General features: G+C 30.8%; 2 protein-coding genes and 1 pseudogene across 5 annotated transcripts in view; 2 read left to right on the top strand and 1 right to left on the bottom strand.

Moving 5' to 3' along the window:
• The window catches only part of LOC108693140 (helicase domino), a 34,361-nt gene extending 30,963 nt beyond the window's left edge, over positions 1-3,398 (top strand). Inside the window, exons 31-34 of one of the 2 annotated variants that reach the window (XM_018201904.1) lie at positions 164-454; positions 1,259-2,059; positions 2,249-2,614; positions 2,883-3,398. In XM_018201904.1, coding sequence (XP_018057393.1) covers positions 164-454; positions 1,259-2,059; positions 2,249-2,614; positions 2,883-3,299 — 1,875 coding nt within the window. In that variant the 3' untranslated portion in view covers positions 3,300-3,398. Of the gene's footprint in view, positions 1-163; positions 455-1,252; positions 2,060-2,248; positions 2,615-2,882 lie in introns of both variants that reach the window. The other variant, XM_018201903.1, reaches the window with a different exon arrangement.
• Positions 3,399-12,444: 9,046 nt separating this feature from the next.
• LOC108693131 lies at positions 12,445-15,122 on the top strand (annotated as a pseudogene).
• Positions 15,123-15,564: 442 nt separating this feature from the next.
• LOC108693088 (DNA topoisomerase 2-binding protein 1-A) overlaps positions 15,565-23,963 on the bottom strand; it is a 14,458-nt gene continuing 6,059 nt past the window's right edge. For all 3 annotated transcript variants that reach the window (XM_018201784.1, XM_018201785.1, XM_018201786.1), the window contains 14 exons: positions 23,462-23,640; positions 22,825-22,991; positions 22,401-22,606; positions 20,530-20,642; positions 20,053-20,277; positions 19,888-19,950; positions 19,475-19,638; positions 19,131-19,249; positions 18,967-19,031; positions 18,452-18,568; positions 18,172-18,372; positions 17,764-17,993; positions 17,606-17,669; positions 15,565-15,914 (listed from right to left, as the gene is read on the bottom strand). In XM_018201784.1, the coding sequence (XP_018057273.1) occupies positions 15,756-15,914; positions 17,606-17,669; positions 17,764-17,993; positions 18,172-18,372; positions 18,452-18,568; positions 18,967-19,031; positions 19,131-19,249; positions 19,475-19,638; positions 19,888-19,950; positions 20,053-20,277; positions 20,530-20,642; positions 22,401-22,606; positions 22,825-22,991; positions 23,462-23,640 (2,072 nt within the window). In that variant the 3' untranslated portion in view covers positions 15,565-15,755. The remainder of the gene's footprint in view (positions 15,915-17,605; positions 17,670-17,763; positions 17,994-18,171; positions 18,373-18,451; positions 18,569-18,966; positions 19,032-19,130; positions 19,250-19,474; positions 19,639-19,887; positions 19,951-20,052; positions 20,278-20,529; positions 20,643-22,400; positions 22,607-22,824; positions 22,992-23,461; positions 23,641-23,963) is intronic.

Here is a 23,963-nt window from a genome sequence, read left to right as displayed (position 1 = left end):
TAAAAAAAGTTAATTGAACTCGTGTAACAAAACAAAGCCAAATTAAAACGAGCAATATAAGATGTCATGTTTGTTTATAAATATAAAAATTCATATTTAAAATGATTAAACGTTTCGTGTGATATGAACATATAATATTATCTTTATTTTACTATTTTTTCAGCAACAAAGCAAGAGCAACAGAATAATGAGAACATCGCAATTACACAATCAGGACAGAAATGGCTCCTTTACGTCAACAGGCAATCAGAGATATGAAATCATGAAATCCGTTTCTAACAAGCGAACGCCTACCATAAAACCAACATCCATCGTAAATTCAATGATGAGAAATAATCCGAACGTTGATGTCTTGGCTACCGATTACAAAATACTGGTCGATAATCCATCAACACCGATTGAAATTGCTACGCGACGTGCTGATAGGATCAAATTAGAGAAGCTAAATAAAGCAGTTAGTATAAGAAACAATTGCTATTTATTTATTACTTTAAATCTCAACTAACACAATTTTTGCAGTTTGTCAAATTTTTTAGTAACTATTAGTCGACTTCACAATAATTTTTATTGGAATGCCAAATTTGCGTTACACTTTTTGACCACATTATGCAAGAAACTTTTTCACTGAGAATAACTGGCATTTATACATTGATTTATCTATCAATTAAATACTATCAAACATCTTGTTTTTTTTTGGATTTTTGTTTTTTTGATTTTTTTGGACTTTTTTGAGAACTTGCACTATTGCTGGTAACAAGATAATATTCTAAGTTTTTGTGCGTTTTTTTTTATCCATCCAGTTTTATACATGACAATTATGATTCAATAACATTTACACAATCTAATTATGCATTTTTTTTTTATTATAAGTTAGTAAAGTTATTTCTTTTTGTAGTTTAAATTTGCATTGAGAAGGACTGAAAACGTTAATCGAAACGTCTTTCACAATAAATTTGTTTGATTATAATAAATATTATTTACGCACCCCCCCCCCCTCCAATAATTGCGTGAGCTCTCAATTAACTTTTTATTTCTTATTATTAGATTTATTTTTAGATTTATTTTTAATATATATTTTCTTTAATATTGACAGTTAAAATTAATTTTCGTTTATTAGATCAAAATAAATATTAACTTAACAACACTTAATTTATCTCGAATATATTGGCATTTGAATCATAAAATCAATATTAGTCATTATATTCGCCACACTAATACATTCGAGGGAATATACGCTAATTGAGATTTATAGTCACAGGTTTTAACTCCGGAACAACAACAACAGGTAGCAGCACGACTTCTGCAACATCAGCAGCAACAACAAGCCGCCCAACAGCAACAACAACTGAAGCTACAGCAGCAGCAGACTCAACAACAGGTTGGACAGCAAGCAATCGCAAATTCTGTTACATCTCAAATTCATCAATTGACACAAGCAACGGTACCTAGTACGAAGGTTGCGACTAACGTGAGTTTGAGCAATGTAACAACTACAACGGCAGCCACTACAGTGGTTAAGGCTCGATCGGGAGGAGGACAAATGCAGGACGTGAGAACGACATCGGCAAACGCGAATATTCAGCAAGCAGCTCAACGAACTGCGACGAGTTTAGTGTCTGCTGGTCAAACTTCCGTTGGTGCGGCAAGTAGTCAAAAGGGAGGTCTAGTAGGCGTCACGATGGCCACAGCAGCATCGGGAAATAAAATCCCAACGCCAGCACAAGTGCAATACTACAGGCAACAGCAGCAACAGCAGCAGGTATTATTGCGGCAGCAGCAGCTTAAAGTATTGCAAGCTCAAGCCGCTAGCGGTCAAAAAGTGTCTGTTGCGGTGTCGGCTACGGCGGCAGCGGCGGCAGCGGCACAACGAGCTACCTTGATGAAGCAGGGTATTGGTTCGGTCGGTACTGCGGGTACCGCAACACCGCAGACCGCCGTAGGCAAACCAACAATGACTAGAACACTGTCCGAAACTGAAATAGCTGCTGCGTTACTGAAGCGGCAGGCATTACAGCAGCAAGCGAAGGCGGCTGCTGCTGCAGCGGCTGCACAAGGGCAGGTAAGTTTTAATAAGGGAGAAAAATTAAAGAAAATATAATTAAAAAAATATAAATGATTAAAATTATTCATAGATATCTGAACTAATCAACTGTATTACGCTCATCTTAAAAAAAGAAAAATGAAATATTGTGGAACGCAATTTTATATTCTTATCTCGTAAAGGTAATCGGTTGCGACTTTGTTGTAGGTACCTACGCCAACGGGACTTACACCGGCACAAATCTTCGCTCAGGCTGGTCTACAAGTGCAACAAGCGGGGACTTCCGCGGGCGGTACTCCGGTAGCGACACTTGTGAAGACGACCAATGTGCCGGGTGTCCGTACCGCGACTCCCCAACAAATCCGACAGCTTGCAATTCACCCGCAGATTATCACGCAGAGAAAATTACCGGCACAGAAAGTCGCGCAGTTAGCTCAAGTCGCAAATAAAGCTGGTGTGCAAACGCAACTGATCGTGCAACCTACTAAATCGCTACCTACAACCATGACGGTACAGCAAATTCATCAAGTGATGAAACATGTGCAGCCCTCGACGATGCAGCAATTTAGTCACGTAAAGAAATAAGATTTCTTTTTAAATTTTGTAAACTTTTAATTATTATATAAAAAAGTTTCTACATAACTATATTTCTGAATCCTTAGGAATCTCTATCAAATTATTCGTAAACTATAATCGTTAAAATTAAAAAAGTGTTGAATATTTTTGGAATTAAATTTATAAGGTAAACGCGAAAGAAAAGCAGAAAGATCACCGAGAAAGATCATCAAAGTTAACAAATGAATGCTTAATCGACTTATGAATGGCTACTCTATAATTGTAGGTCTCCACGGGGCAAACGGTGTCTCAGGCTAGTCAAGTTGTATTAGCTAAATCACCGTTGCAGACTCGTGTAATACCAGTTGCACCTGCATCCCTGAAGCAAACTATTCAAGTGGTGACTGCTAGCAATCCTCAGCTACGACAGTCCACGTCTATCCAAGGAAAACCTGTTACTAGTGCAGTAAGACGAAGTCCTGGTCCAGGGTCTAGCCCCAATACAAGCACAAGTCCAGGTGCGGCAACTTCCACAGTTGCTGCGGGTACTAGTCCTGCCGTAGGTGCTACTTCCGTGTCTGCCTCGAATCTAACTTCTCCATCTGTTCTTGGTCAAGTGAGATTACAAACTTTAACACAGCAAGTACAACAACAACAGACACAACAGCAACAGCAAACTCAACAGGATACTCAACCAAAATAGCTTTGTTTTACGATTGTATGGCGATCGTTGAAATTATATTGGGAAATTCAGAAACCAAATTGGTTTCACATGTTAAAAAATAAAAAAAATATTACAATATAAAGGGTTAGTTTAGAATATTTTTCTTTAGAATGTACGTATATAGAAAGAATTAATCAATACAAAATATCAATATCACGATATGTGGTTGTTAATAACAATAAAAATACTGATTTAAGTAAAATATTAGAGTATTTTTGATCGAATGTACCGATTAAAGAAAGGAAATATTATTTAAATATCTTGGATATCATTAATAAAATAGAAAATATCAGTTCATCGAAAATAAAATTCGAATATCTTGAAACTAAATAAATAAAAAGCTATTAATTTACCGACAATAAAGTACTCGAGTGTTAATAAGACGATGAAATAAATTTCTATAAATATTTAGATATATCAGTTTCTGATTTTCCCAATTCAACTTCAATTCGACAGACACTCAAGTTTCAGTTTTTTTTTTTTTTTTTTTTTTTTTTTCAAGTTGTCAGAACTCTAGTAAATGAAAATAAAATTTTTATTGATATGTAACGCACATTAAAGCATTCCAAGCTTTGCTGCGAATAGTCATAATTTCAATGATATATTATGTAACACAACAGATGACGTTTATTTATAACAAATGACCGATTTATTCAGCGTATTAATATCAGTGTATCCGTTTTCTATATATATATATAAAATTAAACTATATTTTGACAATTATGAATTACATTAACGAAATATTAACAAAAATATTGAATTTTCAGCGGAAAAAAATTGAAGTAAAAAGATCTTTTAAAAAATAATCTCTCAATTTATAAAAATATTGAGTTATTACTCCATTGCAAAACTGTAGAAGATATTTTAAATTTATTAGTTTGAGCAAATAAAAATGAGAAGCGCACTCATAAAATGTATGTTATGCATATGTGATATTAGTACGCGGTGAATGACTTGCATGTGACATCGTATCCTTGTATAAGAGACGTTGATAACAAAATACGTCAGTTATTTTAACATCCAATTCTGTCGTTAAGTAGAGAAATAGTGTTTCGACCGAAAAATTTGTCTGATAAAGAACAACACGTGATGATATATTTTTTAATCGCTGAAAGCACTGATTAGCATCATAAAATGGTGTATGATGAAGATTGTGTATCACGAAAGAAATGTCAATTGGCATGGTATCTTTAATGATTAGAAAATATATTATTTATAAATATATTATTCGCACGTTAGTTCTCATCAAATAAATTTTCCAATGGAAGAGCTATATCTCCGCTCAAGGAGTGAACTAGACAGCAAAATAACTATGTTCCTCCAACACCTCCTTTTCAAAAATACGTGACGTCACATATGTAATATCAATATCAAATATACATTTTGATATCATGTGGTTACTACACTACTCGTTACTTTTTCATTTGATTAATCTAATTATATTATAAATACGTTCATATAGGACATTAAATTATTAAGAATTAATTTTGAGCTAAATATTCTTAATTTAAACGATTTACAAAACACATTTATATAGCAATAACACAAAAGTTTCTTACTTTAAAAATTATCGAATGCGATATATGATGTTTTTAAAGGAAGGCCTTGAATTCTGAGCGAATTATTTTACAACTAAATATTTAAATAATCTTGTATAAAAAATAGTTTTGTAGATGGATGTAACTTTATATAGTTTGTTTTTATGAATGAAGATTATTTTCATTCAAGTCGAGGCTTCAATATCATTTGTATGTAGGAAATTAAATTCATTATGATCGTAATCGTTTCCCTTATTAGTAAAATCATTCAATTCATTAGAATATATTTGCTTTCGTAAATGTTACAAGTTATCGGATTAGGTGATTCTCTCTGCATTAAATATAAATATTACGTTAAATGTTAGAAGTCGTTACGATATTGTTTGCGAAAGAGTGTATCCCAATATGATGCTTGGTTGTACAGATGTATTCTTCCAATTTTTATTATTTTTTTTTATGTATAATAGATTAATAGAAACGAAACGGACTGTTAGCCTCTCTCTCTCAAAAAAAAAATACGCTTAACTCATTGATGAACTATATGAGATAACTAATCCAAGTAATATAAATTCAGAAGATGTCTAAAAGACTACCTGAGAGTAAGTGAATTAAAATACTTCTTACATCGTTAAGAGAAGCTTAAAGGACTAGAACATCTTTTATATACAAGGTGTCCCGAATTTAAATGACTAAACTTTCGGAGTGTGTAAGGTATCAACGAAGCAAAAACGCATATCTCTAAAGAACTTTTTTTTATCGATCCTCTATCTAACGAAGTTTAGAAGAGATCTTAAGTCTCATTTAAATTTGAGACACCCTGTGTCTTATAAAAATCTTGTGATTTACAGAATGAAATCTTTAAAAAAAATAATAAAACACATGTAACTTAAAGCGTTTATTTATTAGATTTTATTTGTTTTTATTTAAAAACTACTGCTCGGACATATTTTGCCAAAAGGAAAAAGTTGTTTCTACCACCGACGAGATACTATTAAAGACAGTCGGCATTTATGGAATTTCGCGTAATTATTAATAGAGATGATAACTGCACAGAAATAATTGTAATTTTTCGGCAATATATAATAGCGTTTTCTCTTGGCTATACTATCGTTCACTATTGAGTGCAACACTCAGACAGTGTGCCATATTTCCATGGCTACGGTATAGTGCAAATTTTATGCACGAAGTGGGATTTTGTTACACCATCTTAAAGGGATTGTGTAGAACCAGTGTAACATTTAAAATTTGAAAATGGAAATCAAGTGGAAACAGAGTTTTAGCGCAATAATGATGTAGTATACTATGATATGCATCACTCTAGTGTAGCTGAGTGTAGCGCTTACACGCAACTGGTGCGGCACGAGGTTGCATTTAGTGTAGTTCTCCCAAAAGAAAACGCTATAAGATTATAGCGTTAAAAATATGCGTACTTATTTATACAACGTTTATATAATAAAAATCACGGATTTAATAATAAATTATCGAAATTTGTTAATAATCATAAATTGTTATTAATGATGATGATAATGTCATTGTTCTTCAATTATCCCTGGGTCCCATTGATAGTCACGAAAATTTGCTCAGGGTCTTCAATAGCTCGTCGGTGCTTCTACACCGAATCGCACTACGTATTTTGTAAATTTTAGGGCATATACGATCAAAACGTCGAGCTAATATTTTAGACGTTTGACAGATGTTTTTCGGATATCTGAAGAATGTCAGGATTCTTCTGCCAATATTCTCTTAAATTGAAAAGACATTGGATGTTTCTTCAACATTTAAAAGAGATCTGATGATTAGGTGTGTCGTCATTTAGATATCTTTTGAAAGAATTATGAAATTGCATCATTATGTGCAACTCTGTATTTATGACCATAGAGTGTACTAAAATCACTCTGAGAATGCGGCGTTTATACTAAGATCGTTCAAAGTCAATGTGTTACAATACAGGATTTATTATGTTTACGTACAAGGCGAGCCATTTGAATGCGAATGTCTGAATTCTCCGATGTTACGGCGTTCGATCAAGTAAAACAAAATGAAAAAAAAAAGAGAAAAAAGAAAATCCTTACAACATAAGCGAGGTAAACAATGAAGTGTTCTCGATTGAAAATGATGTTGATTAGGAGAATGTTCTACGTATATCAAACAAATTTCTAAACTCGATTTTGAATTTATTTCGTGGGAAAGGTACCATTGTTCTAATAACACTTGTGTTTTCTGCGGCACCCTCTGTATGTACGTATGTACGATATATGTATATATGTATGTATAATTTATGTATCATAAATGCTAAAATAAATCTCGTAAAGCGATGAAAGAAAGAGTCTGTAACAGTATTTTTTGTTTCAAAATTATTAATATCAAATTAATTGAAGTTTAATATATAAAATATGATCCTTTTGTGATATTTGACTTTTTTACAAAAAGTTAATGTTACCTTGAAATTCTAATCGAAAATCACATAAATGTATTTTTTTATTTTAATATCTTTAATTAAATTATGAAGGATTTAAGTAAAGAATTTTTTTATAGGAAATTTTCCGCCTTTGAGGATAAAGTCATAAAATTTCTAATTTGTGACTATCGATATACAGATATATACAACTTTTATCTGTAACATTTTTTAATGCGTTTTTTTTTTCGAGATTTATGGTGGCAATTAAAATGACATGTGTACGTATAATATATATATATATATATATATATAAACACATATATAAATTATTCTGTATCGATAGTTACAAACAAGCAATTATAAGTAGGATCGACTTTATCATCATAGATAGTAATTGTGTTTTGGAAAAAACTTGCAATTATGTCTTCATGATAGGATTAAAAAATAATATATTGAAATAAGAAAGGGATAATAGGTAGTTAATAGGATAGATAATTAAAATAATATAATTAGAAACAAATAATATAATTAGACAGATAATAAATAAATAGTTCGTAATTCAATAGGTAGATAATAGATAAATCGTAATTAAATGTTTGTCTTTTTACTTTTTATGTGTACATAAAAAATTTTGAAATAAAAAAACAGGATTTAACGATTTTTTTTTCCTGATATATATTCTATGAATATACAGATGCATAAAACAGGAAAATCACAAGTGGGATTATACTAAATATTTACTAAAAAATATAATTTATATAGGATAAAAAAACAATACATTCGTGATTTCTGATCAGAATTTCAAGATAAACTTTTTATAAAAAAAAGACAAATATCACAAGAACCATTTTTTTGCACATAAAACCTCAATTATTTCGAAAACCTGCTAATGGAATTATTTAGTTTGTAATATCCAAAAATCTATAAAATATACCTTATCTAATTTAAAATAATTTAAAGAAATATTTTTTTGTAAACTAATTTATCATATTTATTTATACGTTTTCCTTTGTTTTTTTAAATGCATTCGTAACGTACATCCTGAAAAAATGAAAAATCAAAGCAATGTTGTGTCCTTTTTCTCCTTATCCTATGAAAAGATAATTGCGAATAAAGAACGAATCATTTTTTTTAATTTTCCTGACATTGGAAGGACGCGTACCTGCCATCGACTGGAGGTTTGAAGCTTCAATTCGAAAACGTTTTTTTTCTTAGAAGTATAAGTGTGACCAACGCGTCGTTTTCGTTAAAAAATTTGGTAAATATTGACAACAACGGACCCAGTAAATGAGAATGGATGATTGAAATTTGTTTCTATCCGAATGTGTATTTTAAATAGCGAACACTTTTTTTTGGATTTAATTGAATTCAATTGGATTCAATTAGATTCAATTGGATTGAAAAACTGCATTTCCTATTCAAAATTTTGAATTGAACAGTATTCACAATGCACACAGAAAAAACTAATATTTTTAGATTGAAAGACATAGAGATATGCTCTATGCAATACTCTATTCCTATAAAGAAATAAAAATACATTCAGGATTGAAAAGAATTCATTTTAACATTCGTGAATCAATATTTCTGAAAATTTGAATCCATTCCATTTTAATCCATTTTCGTTTGCTAGGGAAACAGCTCCGATGATCTTGACCCGAGTCAATCGGTTTTTCATTTATATTTGCCTTTAGTATTAGAGGAAAATCTCCTATTATGAGAGAGACGCCTAATATGAGATAGCGGCGTTTCTGCTAAACTAATAAACGAATAAGTTCGACTCAATGACGAATAATAACTAATGGTCACGAGTCACGATAAGAACCGAAATGATGGAATTAATTTCGCAATCTAGTTTTTCATAAAGACGGATGTCGGTTGAAGATCTTATGAAAACGTCTATTTTTGTTGTACTCGCAGAATGTAAAATTGACGTTATTTCTTAATTATAATTTTTGAGGCGAAAGGACTCCAATGCTAATTAAAATTACATCACATGATCGAAACACAAAAAATTGAGTTCAAAGTAGGAAAAACGTGACATCGTGATCATTCGTGAGACAAGGCGCTTACTCTACAATACATATTGATAATAGATAATGTGATGCATTATATTTTGATATTAAAAATATAAAATATAAAAATATTACATTTAATTCCGGTTCCACCATGCTTTTTACTATGTATAGTAAGTATCTGCACAATAATATAATATCGATACTATTGTTAAGAGTTACAGAATTGAGGTATACGCAAGTTACAGAATCGAGATATAATACAGACAAATTTTTTTTAATTAAACAATCACATTATGTGCCAATATGACTCAGCTCCATAAATAAATCGATAAATTGATTAAAAAAATAGCCTAACATGTTAGAGATAGCTTCCCCCAACAGACGAGCGTCACCTCGAACATGTTTTGTAAGTGCTCGATAACTTTGCGCTGCCTTTGACACTTTTGTTATTAAAGGCATTTTTAAAAGATATTCTATATTTTAAAATGATAATATGATTTATACATTTTTTATCATCGACACACAAGTAGTGCAGCGACTTATCTTAAGAATGCGACGCAAGACGTTTTCTTGGCTTTGAACTCAATTTTTTATATGTTCCCGTCATATGATGTAATTTTAAATAGCATCGAATTCTCCCTCTCCAAAACTGTAAGAAATGATGTCGATTTTGTAACAAAATAAAAATATCCTTCTTTACTTAGCAAAACGTATTAATATTAATATGTGTGTATCTATATATTTAATGAAAATACGTTTCGAAATGATTTCAAATGGCTCTTGATTTACATGAAATTATACATATCCTTACATATAAATGAAGCTACTCGGAAAGTAGCTAATTTAAATATAATAATGAACTTATTATATTTACAAGATATCACAGAGCGAAAGATACCGTTAAATATCTTTTTTCGTTTATTTAACTGATAACATCTTTGATAATATTTAATTATTATCCATTACGCATTCATATTTTACTAAGAGCAGCGGTTTTGTATACTCTTTATTTTTTTCGAAATTGTCTAGTGAATTTATATATACATTTTTCGGAGCTATGTTATATGTTTTGTTATGTATACAACATACTGAGTATTGTGTAAAGATGAATATATAACAAATTTGTTTTCAATCAAAATGTCAAACATTAACGCGTATAATAGTAACAAGCAATGTATCTCTTTATTAATAAAAAAAAGTTATAATATATAAAGTAAAAAAAACAATTGAGTACGCGTTGTCATACTCACAGTAGCACTAAAAGGTTATAAGTATTCACGTATTCTTTAATTTAATTTAATTTTTATTTTATTATTTTATTCATTTTATTTTTATTATTAAAACAATAAATTAATAAGTAATTTATTATGAAAATAATCAAAAAAGAGGAATAAAAAATAGAGATATAAGAAGAAAATAAATAAACAGAAGGAATGTGAAGAAATATTTACAGGCGATTCGTTAGTGAATAAATGCATCAAAAATTTCCGAAGAAAATAATTGTTGGTATGGTATCACGAATAGTTAGCTATAGACCCAAAAGAATGATCTTGATATTTGTTAAAATTTCTCATTAACAAAACTTAATAAAACATGTAAAACGTATATAACGTTTATGTTCACAATTGCGTGTCAACGTAAAAACAAGTTTATCGAAATAAAGAAATACGCCGGCATTATTGTTTTAACATTAAATAATTTGCTATTTTACTATACTATCAGATATGCAAGCTTTTTGACACGGAATACGTAAAATGTTACATATCAAATGGAGCTACACAAAAAAATGAAGATAATTAAATTATTAAAGCGCATTAAATTTTTTAGTCTCAATTATTTTTTTTTTATCATATACAAAGTGTTCGATTAAAAACTATAACGTTTAAAGATATCCTTTTAAGCTATGTAATTAGTATTTTGCATTTAGATTATATCTGAACGCGCAAATTTTAAACGATATGATTTGATAACTTTACATGCTTATAGTTCCAAAACTATTATAGCCTCGACATTTTGGTACTAGGATTTTCATCTCAAAATAACCTCAAGAACCTACCCTTAAACGTCATGGACATCCTGTATAGTAATAATGAGAGAGTGAGGGAAGGGGAGAGAGAGACTATGCATCTTACGTGATCAGATGCAGCTGAATAAAAATTCCAGGTAACAATGAGTTTATATTGTTATTGATATGCTTATATCAATATGTGATGTTACCAGTATTGTAGCAATAGATTTGTTGGCAAATCGCTGTTTTTACAATATGACAATTGAATAGCAATTAAATTTGTCAACAACCGGAAACTCTGAAATCGTCAATATCCAAATTTGTGCAATTATCGTTATATTGCTATAATCCAGGATCACACAATGCTGTCATATTTGACCATAATCCAGGATCACACAATGTCATACTCATTGCTGACAACGGTAACTTTGATGCTTCCTTCCATTAAATTGCTGTTAAATACACACACCACACACACACACACACACACACACACACGCGCGCGCGCGCGCGCGCGCGCGGGCACGCACGCATTGTCTGCATATTGCTTCAATATCAATATATGAAATCATTGAATATATAAGTTACTAATATCGTAAACAGATTTGTGTGATTTTGCGGAGACACTCTTTGTTATCTGGGATTAAGCATTAATTTGCAATTTATTTATATAATACGTAACTTTTTAATTACAGCTTCAATTCATAACTAAACTTCGAATTTCCATATTTTAGAAAATTGTTGTTCGAAAACATTTTCTAATATTTTTTCTACCCATTCTTTCTTGCTGTGAGATTTCTATTAATTTTTATAACACCTAATATATCTATATATATGAAAATAAGTATCCACTTTACTGATAAATGACTTTGCAAATTGCTTTGATACTGTTATACAGTTAAAGTGTCATCTTTGCTTATTACGCAGTCCCACAGTATCTGGAGTGGTCTATACGCAGCTTTTATGAAGTATTCACGGAATCTTTTTACTGAATTTTATACATAATTTGCATGACAGAGTTTTGCACAATCTTATATACAATATATATACAATTCAGATTTTATGAAGGAAAGATTTTTGTATGAAGTTTACAAAGTTTATTTCATAATTAAACTTGAGTTTTGTACAAAATTACAGAAGAAGACTTTATGTGGTTTGCATAAAAATGGCGATATTGTACGAATACGCTCTTTTGGACGCGCTTGTGATATTCTCATCGCTTTTCGCGACGCTTTACTTATGGATGAAATGGAAACATACCTATTGGCAGAGACATGGTGTACCTACATTATCTGCACATTGGTTCTTCGGTCACTTCAAGGACGCTATTCTGCAGATCGGCTGAAGTGATTCTCAGAGAACTGCACAAGCTGAGAATGAAGATGTCCTAGGGATCTACATCCTACATAAGCCATTCCTACATAATACCATTCCTGATTCTAAGAAATCCCGAACTGATAAAATAGATAATGATCAAGGATTTTAATATATTCCTGAATCATTATTTCAAACAATTCCGATACTATCAGCAAATGGAATCTCTTCTCCATATATTATCCTGAGTGGAAGTATTTGAGATACATAGTATATGTTACATAAATCATGATCAACAATTATTTGAAAGAATAAATTATTAAGTCATCTTGCAAATAGACTGCTGAAGAATGTTATTAAAAAAGTATATAAAATAAAAGAAAAAATAATCTAATAAAGAATCTAAATATATCAGGACATATATATAAATTAAAAAATGTTACAGTTATCAAGAGACGGTTTCAGATCGAAAATGACACTAGTGTTCACAAGTGGCAAACTGAAAAGTCTCTTTCAGCTGATGCAAGAATCCGGGGAAAAGAGGGATCATTTGCATAATCAAATTAAAGACAATTCTAAAATCGTGTCAATAAAAGTTAAAGATACATTCTACAAATATATCACCGACGTAATATCTTCCGTGGCATTTGGACAAACTGCTTTGATACACCGTCACCAGAATTTTATGTCAACTGTAAGTAAAATAATAAATATAAGTAATGAATTTAAACATGCTATACATTACATTTCACTCTTTTTCGTCTACATCGAACTTTTTTTGCAACTCTATTTATTTATATTCTGTTTCTCTGTGTAGCACGTAAAGCTTTTGTCCAAACCGTCCTAAGCATCTTGCAGCTCTTCTTATTCTTTTTGCCAATAATTGAAAAGTATCTAGGTGGCTCGATGCTTGGCAAGTACACGGTTCTTCCGCAAAATCTTTTGGGACTCTAGATGGACAATAGAAGCGTCACAAAAATAAAACGAGAAGATCTCGAGAATTGATTCTCTTTTGCAATTAAAAACTGAGACGCCAGATAATATGAATATGTTCGTAAGTATATATATGTAGCGTTAAATATTATATAAATCCCATCAAATTAAAATAGCGTTTTCCAATTCTAAGATAAGATGAGGTTAATTAAATATATATATTTAACACAAAATTTCGAATTTACTTTTAATCTTATTATAAGTAAATCTTTATTCGCAATTGAAGTTTATCGTACAATGATTACTGGAAAATTTATGTAACACATTTGTAATGCGAGTTCTAATCAACTATATATTTCTTTTTCATTCTGCACATACATTCCAATATTGGCAATCTATATCAGAAGAAAAATCTATTTTTATTAATATTTTCTTCAGAATTCGAAGGGGATGCTCTTCTCGCACAAGCGGCGATCTTCTTTGTGGCTGATCGCGAAACCAGTATCGTTATTATGATTTGCGCTCTCTTCGAATTAGCTAAACAGCCGGAAATGCAAAGACGCGTGAGGGAGGAAATCCACAATCAAGGACGCTAATGATGTAACATACGAAGCACTCCACAATATGAAGTATCTGCACCAAGTGATAAATGAAACGCTCCGCCCGCGCCGATCATAAATAGATTTCCTCTTAGCGATTACACAATGAGACATAGTATACATTATATTTCAGAAATTATTTTCAGCAACAAAAAATTTTTCATAAGCGATTTTTTAATTTTATATCAATAGAGATATCTTGGAAATGTCTCGAATTAAATTATGATATATTATAATCATAAAAATAAATTGTAGTTTCCTAGCACAAAAATATGTAACTGTCAAGAAAGACGTACCGATATACGTATTACATGGTATTCAAACAGACCCAAGATACTATCTGAATCCTATGCATTTCGATCTTGAGCAATTCAGTGATGAGAGAAAAGACGAGATTATACTCTGCACTTTCCTGTCCTTTGGAGAGAGTCCACGGAATTGTATAGGTTGGTAAATTGGACTCGTTCACATAAACTGATGTAAAATGGAATATAAAAAAAATTAAAAAAAAAACATTTATCATTCCTTGACATTTATTACGCGATAAATTTTCTTTCGCGATAAGATTTACTTGTCTATTGTTTTCGCAAAACAGAATCGCGCGATTAAAATAATATACTTATTTAATGCTCTTCAAATATCACAAATTTTTTTCAGAATTTTGATACTGCTTCAGAAAGTATTCACTAATATTTAAAATTTATAAATAAATAATTTTTAATCACACGCGCGCGCATGCATTTTATCTTAGTATATTATAAATAAGAAAAAAAATTTTTTTCCGTTTATAACCAAATTCTTCCTCGATTTTCTCTGATTTAATTCCACTTAAACATTAGGTATGCGACTGGGAATTTTGCAAACTACTATGGGATTGATAACGATTTTACATGATTATGAAGTTGCATTACATTCCTTTATGGAAGAATCCCATCGATCCGCGAAATGTATTTATCTCGTCATCAGCAAATTCTTGCTGAATTTCAAGAAAATATGATGCATTAGCAATATATAGGTAATATAATCATTAAAATTTTTGTTTTATCATTTTAGAATGTGTATATGAAAGCATTAGAAATTATTATGTTAATAGGGCATGAATAGCTCTCTATGATAGAAATATAATGCTGATTATTAGCAAATTTCTTATATGTACAATCATCTTCTATATAATTTATAAAATTTACAAATTATATTAATTGTATTAATATTATGCAATTGTATTCATATAATTCTATCGAATCTATGTGGCTATACTTTCTAGAAAATCAAAATTTTAAACTATTATATCTAAAAAATATTAATCGAAAAATTTCCCTTTTACAAAACATCAAAATATCCTCTTTATAAAATTATGCAAATTTTGACATAAAATATTAACAAATGAAATTTGTTATATATATATATAAAACTAAATTTATCGATAAGTTAATTGACTGTTTCCTGTAAAAGAAATTTTTATTTCAACTCTTCAATAATGTAATTATGAATTTATTATGTACATTATTATATTCTCACGTATTTTAATGGACGAATTTGCTATGTACACTTGAATGTATGTACCTCACGAATTTTAATGAACCAATGACATGTGCTCGTTTGCAAATTTAATCATAATTTTGTCCTCTTGCTACTTGGGCAGTAGTGCTAGATATTTCTTGAATTCTGGGAGTACACAATCTCGCGGATTAAGCGGCGTCACTGCGGTTAAATAATCGCTGAGATATTGCGGCAAGAAACAGAGGATGCCTTTACTAGCCAGCATAGCCCAGTCTACAGACTGGTTTACCTGTTTATAATAATGAAATTATTTGAGCGCTTCGATAACGTGATTATAAATTCGCTATGTATATTTTGTGCGTGCGTACGTGTGCGTGTGCGTGCATGCGTGCGTGCGTATGTGTGTGCGCGCGCGTGTGCGTATGTGGTGTGTTGAGTGTTTCATGTATTTTGGTCTCAAAATCTTATTTTCAAAATTAATTATACATTAAAATACAGTTATCTCTGCAATATTACAGACATTTTCTCATCATTTTGTACCAATTATTGTTATTAAAAAATAAATTGTTTTAATTACACATACATATAATGTAAACAATTATTGGGAGTACAAATAAGTTTCCGCCGTTTGCAAAAGACGGCGCTACTAATAAACTACTAAGTTAAAATTGTTAAACTAAGTTAAAATTGTTTGATATAAAACGACATATCGTAAGATTGAACATCCGCAACACACCTTGAAATATTAGCGATTTTGTATCAGCATCATATATTTTTTTTGTATGAAAATGTCGAGTTTTGAGCCGAATAAGCGTCATTTGCGGGAACTTTTGATTTACTTCTTTAATTTGAAGAAATCTGCAGCTGAGGCTCATAGCTTGCTTATAGAAGCATATGATGATGCTGCCTTAAGTGAGAGAAGTTGTCATGAGTTTTAAAAGTTTAAAAAATGGTGAATTTGACGTCGAAGACAAAGAACATAGCGGAAGGCCGAAAGTGTACGAAGACGCGGAATTGGAAACATTATTGAATGAAGATTCGTGCCAAACGCAAAAAGAACTTGCACTTACATTAGGAATGACTCAACAAACAATTTCATATCGTTTGAAATCATTGGGAATGATTCAAAAGCAAGGAAATTGGGTTCCATATGAACTGAAGCCGAGAAACATTGAACGCCGATTTTTCACATGTGAAATGTTGCTTGCCAGACATAAACAAAAGGATTTTTTGCATCGTATAGTCACTGGTGATGAAAAATGGATTCATTCACTATGACCCAAAGAAGAGGAATTCATGGGGACTACCTGGCCATGCTTCAACATCGACAATTCAAGCCGAATATTCATGGAAAAGAACTCATGTTGTGTATTTGGTGGGATCAGCTTGGTGTATTGTGCGAGTTGCTCAAACCGAACGAGATCATTACTGGGGCTCTCTACCGAACACAATTGATGAGATTGAGCCGAGCACTCAAGAAAAAAGGCGCCCACTACTACTCTAGGCATGACAAAATTATTCTCCTGCATGATAATGCTCGATCATATGTTGCGGCGCCGGTCAAAACCTACTTAGAAACACTCAAATGGGAAATTCTATCCCACCCGCCGTATTCTCCAGACATTGCTCCTTCCGATTACCACTTGTTCCGATCGATGACGCATGACCTGTTATCTGCATGAGCAGCACTTCACATTATATGAAGATACCAAAAATTATATCGATGATTGGATAGTCTCAAAAGATGAAGTGTTCTTCCGACGCGGTATCCACATGCTATTAGAAAGAATGGGAAAAAGCGATGGCCATTACTTTGAATAAAACATTATGTACCGTTCTTTCACAATAAATGCTTAATTTTTGATAAAAAACGGCGGAAACTTATTTGTACTCCCAATAATAAACTGAAAAAAATTCCTAAAGTGTAGAGAAGCCATTAACTGAATTGCTTGAAGCTGAATTGCTTTATTCTAAACTTACTTGTTTCACATTAACGAAACAGTGTGTAATTCTGCGACCAGACGGACTGGCATCGTAAGGCGGTCTGCAATCAAATTGAAAAAATCAGAGTAACAAATAATAAAACTGTACAAATAGTAAAACTGTCCTCTTTTCTATAGAAATTGATTAATACGCACTTTGCTTGCATGACTAAACCGTCGCCAGCTTCGATCAGTCTCTTAAATTGATCATATTTCTCTTCTGAAACCATCAGCAGAGCTACCATGTTCGAAAATGGGCCATATGACTCTTTCTGTAATTTCAAGCGCCACTTGTAAACCGCAGCTCCGATCGCATTCTCGAGTTTACTACTTGGTTCTGGAATCTTGTTTTTACTCTTTGAATTACCCCATTCGTATTCTTCCTCCTGAAAATTTTATTCGCAGTTGACATTATGAAAATGTAAACGCAATGTAAATAATGATGCAATTGAATCTTTTTTCTTATTTTTCTTTCGATTTTTTAAATCAGAAGAAAAATGAGCCAAGTATTGGCATATTAGTTTCTTCTGATAGATCCTTGTTATTCTTGACAAATATACTAACGTCCAGGAATCTGCCTTCTCGTTTAGAATCCTGTAGATATGAACAATGCAGGATCCACTTTCCAGAAGCTATGCTACTAAGCATTTTTTCATTTCTGGAGAGTCTCATGCATAGGAGATGTGTAGCACTGCTATCAAAATTTGCGTCCGTAGATACGTCTCCACCTAGATCTCTTATCACTTGTTCGTACGCAATTCTATCCTATTAAAATATTATAATATGTCAAAATAATGATTACAATATCAAAATAATAGTATCGTTATGCTTGACACAATAATACCTTTATACCCGACAGCATAAATTTTCGTGTTGTTGATAGTTCATATTCTATGGCGTCTTCATGTTCTTTATGAATCACATTGCTATTATCGTTACTTGACCGTTTACCTAAGGTTGACTATGAAAAAACAAATTTGTACAAGATAATGCATAAAAATATTAAATAAGATGAACAAAATTAATATACATAAAAAATAGTGGTTATAAAATCTGCAAAAAATAAAAAATTGAATTGATATAACATCCTTATATCAAAATTTATTTCAATTCGATAAAAATAGTTAAGATAATATGATAAATTCTCTGCTTAAAAATTTCATCAGCTTGATATAAGCATCAATTTCACGTCTTTTATGTTTTTTCTACAGGTTTTTTCCAGTTTTATTTCTTAATTCATAGAAAAAAAAACATTAAAATCTTGAATTATATATTTATTTTGAGTTAATGCATGTGTCAAAACTAAAGCTAAATCTTCGAATATGTAAAAGTCATTTGAAAAGAAAAATCGTTGCATACTCGTTTTGGATGATCTGGATCCTCCCATACAATAGCGTCGATAGCTTGCGAATCCTTTACTATACCTATGTATGTAAAATTATTATTAAAACATTTGTAGAATTATCAAAACATTGTACAAAATTGCAAATATTGACTCAGCGATATAATTTAAAGATATTCACATTTTTGTATATGATCGGAAGCTTCGTTGTATTTCTTCGCATTTTCATCAGATAGCGAATATCTATTTTCAGGAGTACTGGACGTTCGTTGAAGCATTTGATCCAATTGCGCTATTTGCCTATATAAAAAAATTGCCTTTATAAAAAAATCCAAATTTATTCTTATTAATATTTGTAATATATAGAATAACATATTGTAAAAAAGAAAAGATATTTATATATACTTTTTAAAAGTAGTATCACAAATATTATGTTCACAAAGTATCCCATACACAATTTTTATTTCCGAAATATTTTCATCTTATTATAGTATGTACATATTTATCATAATATTAGACACATACATGTTTATTTCTTTTGATATTGGACTACTTTTTTCGTCGAAGTCGAGCTTTCGGTTGATGGGTGGGACAAAAGTTGAAACAGTTTTGTTAGACTCCTCTTCAGCTCTTTTCGAAAAAGAATCATTATCATCATCATGTCTCATTGTTTGATTCAATTTATGTTCCTAGTAGTTAAAAATATAAATCAATTTTGAATAAACATAATTATGCGGTATTCTAATATTTTTAAACGCCATAACGATTAAAATTATTGAAAGCAGTAACTATTGTAAAATCATTAGAAAAAACGTTGAATTATAAGAGATTATTATGAAAGATTAATTATATCGCGATGCCATTATACAAATATACTCTATCTTCACACTAATATTCGTTGCAACAAGATTACACGCGGTTCTTGATATTTGTCTTACTTTTTCAGATTGATCTGGATTCTTTAATTTCTCCCACAATTGTCTCTTCAATGCTGAAAGTGGCTGCAAATAGTTCTCAATTATAGTCTATAGTATATTCTTAAATATACTATTACTACAAGTGCTTAAACAGAAATAGTTTTTATACAAAAAAATGATACTCACAGTGCTACGTGCGCGTCGTTTTAGCGGCGGTTCTTCTACTTGCAAATCAGGAAAATTTTCTGTCCATTTAATCCAGCCTTTTCGAGTATCAGGCGAAGGATTGGGTTTAAAGACCTGTCCATATGGACTTTCCGGAGTGGACACGTGAAATGGTGACGGCGATGTCTGGTTCATTACGAAATTGAGTCTTTTATTTATCAATGGAGTTTCGGCAGAGAGTGCGTCCTATAAATTTTTTAAAATTGTAATCCAAAATGAATCTCTTACAGTATATTTAAACTAAATGATTTTAAATTGCTTTTAATAAATCAAATTCTTACAAACATATTAAATTCAATTTACATTAACGTTGCAAATTATAATCATTTACATTAACGTTTGCAAATTATAATCATTTATTATTAAATAAATGTGTATTTATATAGATAAAAAATATTATTAATCTTATCTTATAATAATATATACATATATACATACCTGAGATAAATGAAGTATTGGTGTAATCATTCTTGATGTAATTTCTTCTGCAGGATTTAGTCTATTTTCACCAGTAACTGAGAGATTTGCTTCGCTAGTCGTTCTAACTGGTGCTTTTAACACATATGTTAAAATTATATACAAGCACGGAAACAAAGATTTAGAAATTACATTTTTTAAATATTCTGATTCAAACATTTAAAATTAAAATTTCCAAAAAAGAAAGATTACGAGTCAACGCTTTATAAGATGTGCTAAATAAAGTGCTAAATAATTAAACAATCTTTAATATTTATCAAATCAATGTTGTAAACATGTAATAATACAAATGTAATGTGTGATGAAGGTTTCCACCTTCATCAGGTCATCCTCAGTGTAAAACAAATGATTTAGTTAGATTATTCAACAAATAATTTAATTAGACAAATTACGATAGTTTAAATTGGAAGAGAGAAGTAATTTTTATTATTACGAACGTTAAGATAGTTATTAAGTGTACAACTTTGCTTTCGCCGTTTTCCTATAGATGGTTTTAGCAGTAAGTGGTCGAAATAAATAGATCATAGACGTCATATAATAAACTTGGGCATCTGTCAACATAACTCCATAGAAACATTAGTCGATTTGTGTCTGCATCATAAAGTTATTCTCGATTGAAAATGTCAGTTTACGAGCCAAATTCTCGTCATTTGCGGGAGGTTTTAATTTTTTGCTTCAATATGAAGAAATCTGCGGCTGAGGCTCATCGAATGCTCTCAAATACTTATTGTGAGGCTGCTATTAGTGAAAGAACGTGTCATGAGTGGTTTCAACGCTTCAAGAATGGTGATTTTGACGTCCAAGGTCATGCTCTGTATTTGGTGGGACCAGCTCGGCGTAGTGTATTATGAACTGTTAAAACCGACTGAAACAATCACAGGCGATCGGTATCGAACGCAATTGATGCGTTTGAGCCGAGCATTGAAAGACAAACGGCCGCAATACAACGAGAAACACGATGAAGTTTTGCAGCGTGACAATGCTCGACCCCATATTGCGAAAGTGGTCAAGACATATTTGGAAACGTTGAAATGGGAAGTCCTACCCAGCCGCCGTATTCTCCAGACGTTGACTCCCTCTGACTATCACTTGTTTCGATCAATGGCACACGGCCTCGCTGACCAGCACTTCCGGTCTTATGTTAGAAGTAAAAAATTGGATCGATTCGTGGATAGCCTCAAAAGATGACCAGTTTTTTCGACGCGGGATTCGTACGCTACCCGAAAGATGGGAGAAAGTAGTGGCCAGCAATGGACAATACTTTGAATCATAAATGTATAACCAGTTTTTTACAATAAAGCCTCGAATTTCGGAAAAAAACGGCGGAAGCAAAGTTGTACACCTAATAATTAGGCGATTTTTATTAGAAAAGAATGTCAATTTTTTTTATAAAGAAAACTTTTAATTTTAATGAATTTTAACTTATTATATTTAAGTATTTAACCATATTTATATTTAACCAATGAAAAATTGCGACCACTTTACTTTTAATATTCGAAATTATTTTTTTTACATTGAGGATGATGATGGAAACGTTTATTCTATTGTATTATATGTTTAAATTGATTTGATACATTTTAAAGTTGATAATTAATTATTAACACTTTATACACTTTACATCTTGCGTAGCTTTTCTTTTCTTGAAATTTTAACATTATTTTTTATTTTCTAAAAATATAAATTTAAAATAATAAATTATCTTTAATCACAACATAGAAAATTGAAATATATATAATATTTCCATATATAATATTTACCTGACATAAATTATAAAGCAATCTAGTTAAAAAAGCAAACAGAAAAAAATAACAATTAAATACAAATCAATTTACCTATTGTTTCTCCGACGAGAAACGGAGTTTCATCTACAAGTGTTAATTCATCCGCGCAGGTTTTTAACCAGTCGGCTGTGACAGCCGGTAATTTCCATCTCACAGCCGCGTTGTATTTGTTTCCTTCCGGGGACGGACAAACCAGATGCGTACTACCATGTGTATTTTTCTCTGCATTAGCTTTCCGCGCAAACATATCTTGACATCTGAAAATATTGAAAGAAATGCTTATTAAAATTTATATTTTTAAGAAATTTTTCCGTATAAAATATATATATATATATATACGTGTGTGTGTGTGTGTGTGTGTGTGTGTGTGTGTGTGTGTGTGTGTGTGTGTGTGTGTGTGTGTGTGTGTGTGTGTGTGTGTGTACACACATTATATATACATATGTATAAGAGATATGATAAAAGTATACATTACATAGCGCCAAGTTTCATAGCTAATGTCGAAAGGTACATTCGTTCAGACCCAGTATACATGCTCATCGTTATGACACATCCTGATAATGGATTACAAGGTTTTCTAATAGATAATGGCCTATGGTAATACATAATATCTACAATTTCCTCCTGATTTACACAATCATCCTATTAATAAATAAAAAATTGACAATTTAAATATCAGACATTAAGAAAAATTATGAGCGGGATCCATTTATTATTAATGAATAGATTTAAATTGCGAACTACATAGAGAATAATAATACGCAGAAATATCTTCCAAAATTGAAATATATAATAAATATATAATATATAATAAAATATATAATAAATTACATTCAGAAAAATATACAAAATTATACTAAATTAAAAGAACATAAAAATATGTACAAGATAAGTATAAAATTAAAATCTTCTAATTATAAAAATAATTATTTTTTAATAGTTGGAGATCTTAATTTGTAAGAAAATCTTAAATGTAAGATCTTAAATGTAAGAAAAACTCTGTTCTTTATGCACTATTTAACATTCCAAAATCTCCTAACATAATTTTTATTCTTAAAAAATAGATTTTAAACTTTTTAAAAATGAGGACTAAATGTATAAAAGATACCTACAATAAATAAATCGTTCACAATTTCATTAACTGTATATTTTAATGGTGCTCCATACACAGGCACAATACCATAATCCGGGATACCACTATAGGTTCTCGAGGCTAAGCGCCCACCCAACATTACGATTGTCTCTATATGATTATCTTCGTCATCAAAACCAGCCACGACGAACGTTAAACCTGCATGTAATATTTTACTATTGCATTCAGAAAAATTTGTATAGATATACGGGTTATTAATATTTCCTCAAAAGATAAGATACCAAAGAGATTTTTTGATATTTATATTTCTTGAGACAATGATCTTATATATATTTTAGATTAAAAAAATATTTTACACACACACACATATATATATATATATATATATATATATATATATATACGTATATATATATAAAATATTTTTTTAATCTAAAAAAACATACATATGTAATACGAGGGTAATTCAAATATGAACAAGACTTTTGGTGTGAATACAACTCAACACTGTAAAAACTTAC

This window comes from Atta colombica, unplaced genomic scaffold (assembly GCF_001594045.1).
Source record: "Atta colombica isolate Treedump-2 unplaced genomic scaffold, Acol1.0 scaffold88, whole genome shotgun sequence".
NCBI classification, from domain to species: Eukaryota; Metazoa; Arthropoda; class Insecta; order Hymenoptera; family Formicidae; genus Atta; species Atta colombica.
Note: the sequence above shows the minus strand (reverse complement) of the source record. Positions and strands in the feature narration are given on the sequence as shown.